Raw genomic sequence first — 9,854 nt, forward strand, 5'->3', positions numbered from 1 at the left:
TTTCTAGTTAAGTGAGGCACACCTACTGTCCAGAAGCAAGTGTACAACAGTATAGTGGCATACACTGCTGTTTACCATAGTATCTTTTCATTCTTTTAACTCAGTCATCTGACACGCTGTTTTTGAACCAGGTATTACCTGAATATTGACATGTTCGGTAAAGAGCTTGACCTGGTTCGGCAGCAGTTCTTGTGCCACCTGCAGCGCCACACCGCCACCCTGAAGGGTCATGTGATGTGCCAGATGTTCCTGGACCCACCTCTCTGGAAGCCCATGGTCGAATTCTGCCGCAACACCTTGAGCGTGGAGCTGGTGAAGGAGTACACCGAGCAGTGCGTGGTCGAGTCAGACCTCGCCTAGTTACAGAAGGTGGATGGAGGGGAATGGAAGATGAAGAAACCAGAAAGGAAGAAAGACAAGGGTCTAGACAACAATGAATGGACACAACTCAATTACACTTAACAGAAAAACACAACCCTCTGTACTGAGACAGAAACCAAGCAAACAAAATGTCGTTTTTACAAAACAAAACTTCTAAGAAAGCAGCGCGTTCGAATAACAAATACACAGCGTGGACATAAAATCACAAACACATCATGTAATCAGCTACAACAGGTCTAAATTCAATGTGTTGATACAGTAGTTTTGTAGTTAGTAATATTTTGTGCCCCCACTATATACAAAGATAGGGGACTTAATAGTATAAACACCTTTTAGTCGAGGTTTCATGGGTCAAAAATTTTGGACTGGATCCAAAGTGAATCCATGGGAAATATACTTAAACCCAACGTTGACAATTGGATTAAGGAAAAATTGGCCTTATCTGGAAGGAGCCTAAAGGCAGTCAAACCCAGCTGAATAGATGCCCAGGGCACTGGGTTAACTTGTCACAGTGGTCTGCAACGGGTGGACAGTGCAAATTGCAGTTGCTGTCAAATACAACAACGCTACAAACTATAGCCTCTAAAATGACCACAGAGTTGAATCATCATCTTATTAGCTTAGCATGAATTTGAAGTTGATTGCAGGTGTTTTTGATTTTATGTTCACCCCCATGTCTCGTGACGTGGAAAGGTGTGACTAGAGTGATGAGCCTGGGGAAGCTTTCTCACGCGGTAGCAGTACTGAAACATAAAACCCTAAAACAGTCAACATGCAAATGATATTCTCTGAGGGAAATAATGAAGTACCCTCAGGGCATCTCAAATCTTTCATCTCAGTTCTTTCTGTAAATATGAAACTTCTAAATATGTACACAAGCTGAGTTGGATTACTAAAATCTGCACAACTCTGAGGGCACTTTATTAAAACTACACAGACAGGTTGTGTCGAAGTTAGAATGAAAAGGAATAGTTCAGGATCAAATAGGGGTAATTTACAGATGCCATCACTCTAACGCTGATGGATGCATCTGTTAACTAGCATGACTTTAGAACAGCAACAACAAATCTCTGCAGAAACAACAAACAAAGCCTGTTAGTGACATGAACATGCTCAGTCTTTTCAATTTACCCTTCGTTATGGTTATGTCTTAGCTTTTGTCTTTTTTGTTTATTATCATTATTATTATTATTAAGTTACTAATTTAATGTTTTACTTAAATGCTGCAATAAAATGTTAACAGAGATGATTAACTTCTGAAGCTGTAAGGTATAATCTAGGCTTACATGTGTAAATTGCTAGCATAAAGCCAAACAAGAAGCTAATGCTTGGAAATGTTTAACAGACTACTGCAGTTTACTAACAGCTTCAGCTAACGCAGGGAGAAGGAGTAGAACGAAAATAACTGTGTTAGAATTAACAGAATTATAATGTTATATATTTAACCATCACTAATATTAGCTGGCTAAATAATAGTGTTCCCTCTGTGACTATACAAGAGCAGTGTTAAGAGAAGGTTCAGCCATGTTAGAGCAAACTAATCTTTAGTTTATAGTCTAGAAGAAGATTGTTCATTATACCATGGCCATAGACTCATTCTGCACACCTTGCAAATCATGACACCTGAGAGAGTTTAACCTATGAGGTACTGATGCAGCATGAGCCTCCAGAGCAGCTTCAAGGCTCCTCATCATGGAGCAACGAGCTGGGCTGGAGGGATAAACGATATCTGGTGTTTTGCTAATGATGGTGGTTGAGAGCACTGTCTAAGACACTGCTCCAAAATCTCCCATTTCAGTTGAGTTGAGATCTGGAGACTGTGAAGGTCATAGCAGGTGATTCACATCACTTTCATACCCATCAAACAGTTCAGTGAGCCGTGGTGCTCTGTATTGTTAACTTTAATTTTTCCTTTAGTTTGTTAATTGTCTGGAGATGAAAATGGAAGCAACCATTTTAACAGTAATCATGGTTTTAGGGATGGCAGTGTTGGTGCTCCACTTTTGTCCAGACTGAAATATGGTGAAATCTATTAGCTGTATTGTCATGACATTTCATGCAGACATTCAAGGTACCCAGAGGATGAATCCTAGTGACTCTGGTAATCCCCCGACTTTTCATAGCGCAACCAGTAGTTTTAAGATTTCTGTTTAACAGCGATTTGCCCAGAATTAAGAACAGACACATTCATGTTCCCCTCAGGATATACTGAGATAACACTGGTGATCCTCTGACTTTTCATCCAGTGCCATCGTCAGGTCAATGTTTCAGTTTGTCTAACACTTTGGTTTATGACCAAATACCTGCAAAACTAATGACATTCCCATTTTTAGTGCTGATTAGCAAATGTTGATTAGCATTTAGCTCAAAGCACTGTGCCTAAGTGCAGCCTGGCGAAGCTGCTAGCACTGCTGTAGACTTGTTTCTTTGGTAAGTGGCCATGGTATAAGCACAATACCAGACACTGATGTCTCCATATTCACAATCATGAACTCCTACGTCTACCTGTAGTCCATTATCACCTACGTATTCAGCCTCTAATAGAGGCATCAGAGCAGATCTAAAAATGTTTCTAAATCTTCTCTAATGATTAATTAACGCTGTGACATCAAAATGACATCATAGGAGCATCCACAGCACTGCACACACACTCTCCCTTTAAATGTCCATATAGAGTGTGTACCACAGGACCATTAGTCAGAACCAAACATGAATATTTTATTGAAAAAACACCTCAGTTTGTAGAGAACTATTTGACCTTCCCACTGCCTTGACCAGCTTTTATCCTGACCTGACCACCTTCTTCTTCTGGTATGCAATTTTCTAGGAGTGAGGATGACTGGGCCTATTTTCTTTGAAGAAAGATCAATTATGAGTCAGTCTTTAAAAGTTTTACACAAGGGAAATAAATTATTAAACCGACATCTTTCTTTTAATGATTAATTTTTTGTCTGGCCACAATCCTCGACTTATTCCAGGGAGTGTAACTAAAGAGGAGGCCATTGTTACCCTATTGTTTGTAACCAAAGAAAGTCACCACTCATCTAAAGTGATGCCCTATTACTTGCTGCCTAGAGTGAAGGTGAAAATATGCAAGGTTGGAGAGGCCATGGGTGCAATTATTTATACGAGCTGTTTTCACTTGATCATTATTTTCTTATCTTGGCAGAGCATAACCCAAACTGTGTTCTCATGATCCGGACATGGTCCTCGATATCAAAGAGGATCTGACCCCCCCCCACTGCCCACCTCGATCCTCCCACTTACCATGCATTGTGCATGGTATTCCTATGCTGGAGCAAGACATGGCCATTGCAATTAAACTATATATTGGGAACCCACTTCAAGACAGGAACTCAGGATTAAGTAATGAAGCAGGGCCCACCATTGTCAGTTGATGCATAGCTCACAGTCTGGTAATCCCAAAAAGTCGTAATTGCTCAACACAAACCACTCACCACACACTGGGACTTTTGGAAGTCCATCAGGGTGTAAGAGATACCATAAGTCTCTTGTAGTAGGCAAAAGTTGGTTTACTGTATAGTGACTTTGTGTCAGCTGGTCATAGATCATTCCCATCTTATCCTGGTCCTGGTCGCAGTGGCAGCTGGCTACGTAAGGTAACCCAAATTTAATTACAATTAGCCGGTCCTAGATCTTCCTGACAGTCCCTGGATTAATGGGGTGTGTAATCTCGTCAGCATGTTCTGGGCCTGACATCCAGAAGGCACCCTGATCTGATGCCCCAACCATGTATCTGCAATTTTGTTCTTTTGTTCTTCGCCACAACAGTTTGGTGCAGCACCTGCTGATCTCACTTTCCGTCGTACCCTCAGTTGTAGGCAGCACCCCAAGATACTCTGGGATGTTGGCAGCTACTCACTCCCAACGCTGAGATATGAATCCACCATTTTCCACAAGAGCACCATGGACTTTGTCCATTTTTGACTAATGATCATGAGAAGTCAGTTTGGTTTGTGTTAAGTTTGTGATCACAAGAAAACAAAGCCTGTTAATTTCAAAACTACGAGATAACTTAAACACAACGACAACAACCATCTTACAACCTCTGTATGAAGATGATGTCTAGGAAGATGAAGATTTTAAAAGCCTTTGTCCAGTGATGAAGAAGTGTACATATGTAGCCCCTCCCCACCCCAAAACACACACGCTACCATTTAGTATAGCAAACTCTAACTAGCTGGGTAATCTTTGAAATGTACTTTGTACAATTAGCTTGAGATTTTCCTCACAATCAAATACACCCTCTGTTAAGTTTAACCCTAACCTAACATAGCAAGTAGGGAATCCTTCACAAGGTCATGTTAAATATTCATTAACTTATTTTTTGTTGTCTTGTCATAATAACATGTGATCCATGTAAATATTGTACATTGTGCTGAACAGCTACTGGAGCTTGTGTGATGCCAGAATGAAGACTTAATGTTAACACTTGAATGGCCTAAAACCTGATGAGAGCTTCACTCTGAGGAAACAAACAGAGGCCAGTTGTGAATATATCTCACAAAACCTGTCAACCTTTCATTGATCGTCTTACTTTTTTTAAAATAAAACTTTCTACTTGCGATGTTCACTCATGTGCTCTGGTGCAGCGTTTCCACATGGTCCCGGTCTTCTCAGCCTCGCAGCAGGCAAAAGAAATTAGATGTTTTATTTGTCCACTAACCTCAGGTCTTAAGATTTCTGGCCACTTTCTTTTTAAAGGCTTTTTCTTAGGTTTGTCATCCATCTGGAGGCCTCAGTATGCTTTAAATGAAGTAGGCTGCATGTACAACAGTTTGTCCAACAACATCTAGAAATAACACAACAACTCCTCCAACCCATCATTTGTTCCAACCCTTGGATACGACCCATAGCAGTGTCTCCTACAACGGCAAATGTACCAGACCTGCGTTGCCATGGCTACCATAATAACAGTCATGGCCGCTTTCGATTTAGGGAAAGATCGTGGTTTGGGTTAAAATAAGTACTTCCTCAACATTAGATGATCTTTGTTGTCATGGTTACAATAATAACAATGACCAGTAGAATGGTCATGGACAATAGAAACAATGTAAACAGCTAGTTTCACATGGGAACCGAACACCGCTCTCCTGTGTCATATTCATTCATCCACCACAACCTCCTCCTGACTCGGACTTTGTCTCTCTTTATACTACGTCACCGCACTTTCCCCTTTGCTCCTGTCATCATCACTATGACCACTAGATGTCGCCTAGCAACAAAACGTAACTATGGGTCATAATCACCTGCTGCAAAGTACTTTCTTTAAGCATACTGAGGCCTTAAGGTTCAGTTTGGACCTGTAAACTTCTTTTTACCTCTTGGGTCTTCACAGCTTCAATAAATCTGCCTGGTCAGTTCTAATGAATGAGAGCGGCCATTTTGAGTTTCAGCTGCCTCTCCCACAAACCTGAATTAATCTTAACCATATGCAAAACAAAGCATCTTTGGTGTTCCTTTATTACACCCTGTCAGAAGAAAGGGAGGCTTGTCTTCTTCACCTGCGTGTGCAGATTAACAATAATCCTCTGGGTTCCATCAGTCGAAATCTTTGACCTACAACTTTACTATGAGACTTTGCATTTTAAACAGTTCATTTGGCGTTGACCCAGTCATCATCACATGTGAGAGAAAGCATCTTTTGGATGTTTTTATTTTGACATTCCAAACTATTCGGCATTAACATGCAAATTAATCAATAAGTCGTGTTTCTGCATTTCTTTGCCGTGTTAATGAGCCCTGCCCATTACATAGAAGTGTTGGCAGCTTGGTTAATAATTCCCTGTAACACCAAAGGTGAAGAGATTATTAGAAACATCTGTGGTTTATAATGTTTAGTGCTTCACTTACTGAAAAAGAGTTTCTGCAGACTGAGATCAATCCAGAAAAATGTTGTGGATCAATGTTAGTGACCACCATTCTAAATTTGACCAAAAACACTTTTACATACTGTAAAGAAAGAAAAGAAGAAGATGTTCAAACACGTAGCCCAACAGAATTTAACCATTTTCACATTAAGTATGATTTTTAAATGGTGACAAATTGTAATAATGGCTTTATTAATGTTAATTAATCATTAGTTTATAGATATAAATAATCATAAGAACCAAATTTATTTGGTTTTGTATGACAGCTGAACACAGGCCTGCAGAGGTCTGGGATTAACACTTTTTAATGTCATGTTTAAAACTAATAGGTTTATTAATGTTGATGAATCATTTATTAACGCGCTTTAGACGTCAGTCAAAGGGACATTTATGTCACAAGATTCAGAGAAACACATTTGATGAACAGGAATATGTTTTGTGTTTTGAAACAGATCTGTTGAATCAAACACACCAAGACAAATCGGTCATCAAAAAATCCATTCATCCTTTATCTAGGTCTGGGCTCACTGGCCAATCCCAACCAAGGGTCAACCCTCACCCTCAGGTTAGGATGACGTTATCTGAAATAAATCTAACCTCAGCAGAGGGCAGCTGTTGAATAACAGCCTTACCTGTAAATCTGATTATGGTTTATTGTCAGACTGATGACGACAGTTTAGATATCTGTGCAACACAATACACAGACGTCCAAACTGTTATTTCTTCACATTCTGCTGATAATCTTATTTCATGTTTGAAGGTTTTAAACTGAAACATTTATATTCAGGCCCTTTAAGGTTTGGTGAAGTTTAATCACTAAAACTACTGGGTTGGTGTTTAAGATTTTAATTTGGGTTAAAAACAACTATTTTGTCAATAAAGGGAAGGGTCATGGTTTAAAGAAACCAATCCTCCACCATGACCTCTGACCTCTGAGGTTTTAAAACCTATAATGTTATAGCTATGGCTGTCTTTGCTACATAATTCATACAGTCAGTAGAGGTCCTTGCTAGTTAAATGTAGTATTTGAACAACATATGTCATTTTTAATGGGAGGACAGTCTTGGATCCTTAGGATGTTTTTTTCACAACCTGATAATTAGTACAAATGGTTTATTAACCATTAACAAAGCCATTAGTTATAACACACAAAACTTGGCACTAATCTTATAATGTAACCTTTAGAAAAAGGGTTTATGATGCTGTACAGCTTTTATGGGCACATCAACAACACGCACAGGTCAGGGACACTTTCACACAGGATGTGTTTGATGAGGAGGAAAAAACAAAAACGTTAGATATTAAAAACTTTAAAGATTGGCAGATTGGCCCAGCAGCGCCCTCAGTACCAGCAATCAGGTGCAGTCTCTCCGACAGCTCCGTGCCTGAGTTTACGTCACACTTAATAGTGAACAGATACACAGCGCAGTATTTTCAGCAGATACTTTTATGCACAGTATTTCTTCACTGGATGTGGATGCAGTGTGTGTTTAAAGGGAAATCAGAGATGTGCCAAATTTCATGACTGAAAACTTAAACTAGATTTGTCAATTAGCTCCAAAAAAATTACAGTTTTTAATTACTGAACATGAGTTTTAGTTGAACACTGATCTATGAGTTAAATGTCTCAATAGAGAAGAACCCCTGTAGCACACAGACAGAGGTCGGAGGTGATGTCATCAGTGGTTGAATGTGACACTGAACATTTTTTTATTTGGTTATTTATAGCACTTTGTTTAAAACATGTGATGATGGTATACTTTGTATACAGGTGAATAAACTGCTAACACATTGTGCTGCAAACCCTCCTACAGGGTTAAGTATTATATTATTGTATGTTTTATGACTTACTGTACAAGCCATTGAGTTAGTGGGTAAAGCAGCATGCACTTTAGTTGTCTTTGGCAATAATAGATATGCTCCTATCTACTGTACAGTAGCATCGACTTCAGTGGAAACAAATGTTCTTGTCGCTCATCTCGATGTCCAGAAACAATCATACAGTTCCATGTGAGAGACGCTTTTCTCTGTTTCTTCAGTGCTGAACCATTTCACACAAGACATGTAAAGACGTTTGTACATTCGTATACAGTGGTACTGAAATGAAGACTATATTTTATTCTCAGAGCAGACTAACAACTATAAGATTAACACACTGAGAGGTTGAAATGGCTGTGTTCTGAAAGAGTAATGTGGGTTGGGTTAGTTAAGTCAAGAGATAAAAAAAAAATACATTTAGTATACTAGTTTGTAAGTAGTTAAACTTTATGTGAGTAATTCCATTTTGTGAGACCTCATACTTTTACATTTCAGAGGGAAATATTGTCCTTTTTACTCCACTACATGAACCTAACAGCTGTAGTAATTTTCAAGACTAACGTTGTTACATGCAAAATATAAATAAGATGCACTGCTGGAGTTTGAACCAGCTGGTGTGATGGTAGAAATGTGTAGGCTGCAAAGATCATTTTATTTTAATATGCACTCAGTGATGCAAACCTTCTTCTCTGTACATTAAATCTCTCTCTGTGCTCGATTTGTAGTGACTGCTTTGTCATGGCTTGATAGGTGATGCCTTGGACCTCCAGGAGGGGGGACATGAACAAACCTGACTCATTTGTTGTGTTTTAAGTAAAGACAAGCAACGAGTCTGTGTTTCCTTTTTTTTTTTTTTCCCTCCTCTTAAAGGAACTCTCTTCAACTCTTCAACCTTTCTTTGCTTTCGTAGTAAATAGATCAGGTACACAGCTGGAGTGAGGGCGTGGCTAGCCTAGCTTAGCATAAAGACTACAAACGTGGGTTAAAAGCTAGCCTGTCTCTGTCCAAAGCGGCATACCGACACCCCCAGAGTTCACTGTTTTAAAAACCAGCTTGTTTAACCTGCACAGAAACAAAAGTGTAGAAATGACCAGGTGTTTCCAGCTGTATCTCAGATAGCCAGTGAGCACAGGTGTTGCTTCTCTGTACAGGTGGGATTGTCAATTCAGTTCCAGCACAAAATGTAAAACCACAACATTACATTTATGTTTCTGTACGAATCGTTGACTGTACATAAAGATGAACGAGGTCACATCTCCCCAAAAGTGAAGCCCAAACATCTGGATTGCCACCTGGTGGCTGGCTACAGTATAGGTCATAAACCGGGCTTCCTCTATGTTAGCAGATGGGACATGGGCCAAACTAGAAAACGTGTCTTATGTCGCTGATGTTTAATTCGTTTTTTTGATGCAATGAAACAGGAGTGTGATGTTGTGATTGACAGTTGTGATTGACTCGCAATTGGGTCGAGCAGGTGTATGGGGCGGGACCTCAACCCAGAGCGATCACTACTGCACAGACTCTGGCTTCAAATGACGTCACCAGTGTCGTCACCATCTTTATAAACAGTCATTGGTACAAATTAAACAAACCACATGCAACATGGTAGCCAGTGAGCTTCAGAGGTGTTGGTGTATTTAGTTGTTTCCCCTGCTTTTATGCTAAGCTAAGCTAACCTTGTCTTGACTCCAGCTCTGTCCTCAACACACAGACATGAGTTTGGTATCCCAGAGCTCACTCATGGAAGACGGTGGATAACTATAT

At 39.7% G+C, this 9,854-nt stretch overlaps 1 protein-coding gene across 2 annotated transcripts in view; it reads left to right on the top strand.

Annotated features, from left to right (window-relative positions):
- The window catches only part of nat16 (N-acetyltransferase 16), a 36,131-nt gene extending 27,323 nt beyond the window's left edge, over nucleotides 1-8,808 (top strand). For both annotated transcript variants that reach the window (XM_023423882.2, XM_087178692.1), the window contains exon 5: nucleotides 132-8,808. In XM_023423882.2, the coding sequence (XP_023279650.1) occupies nucleotides 132-360 (229 nt within the window). In that variant the 3' untranslated portion in view covers nucleotides 361-8,808. The remainder of the gene's footprint in view (nucleotides 1-131) is intronic.
- The last annotated feature ends 1,046 nt before the right edge of the window (nucleotides 8,809-9,854 follow it).

Source organism: Seriola lalandi, unplaced genomic scaffold (genome assembly GCF_002814215.2).
Source record: "Seriola lalandi dorsalis isolate HSWRI2012SDOR001 ecotype SW California unplaced genomic scaffold, Sedor1 jcf7180002054694, whole genome shotgun sequence".
Classification (NCBI taxonomy): Eukaryota; Metazoa; Chordata; class Actinopteri; order Carangiformes; family Carangidae; genus Seriola; species Seriola lalandi.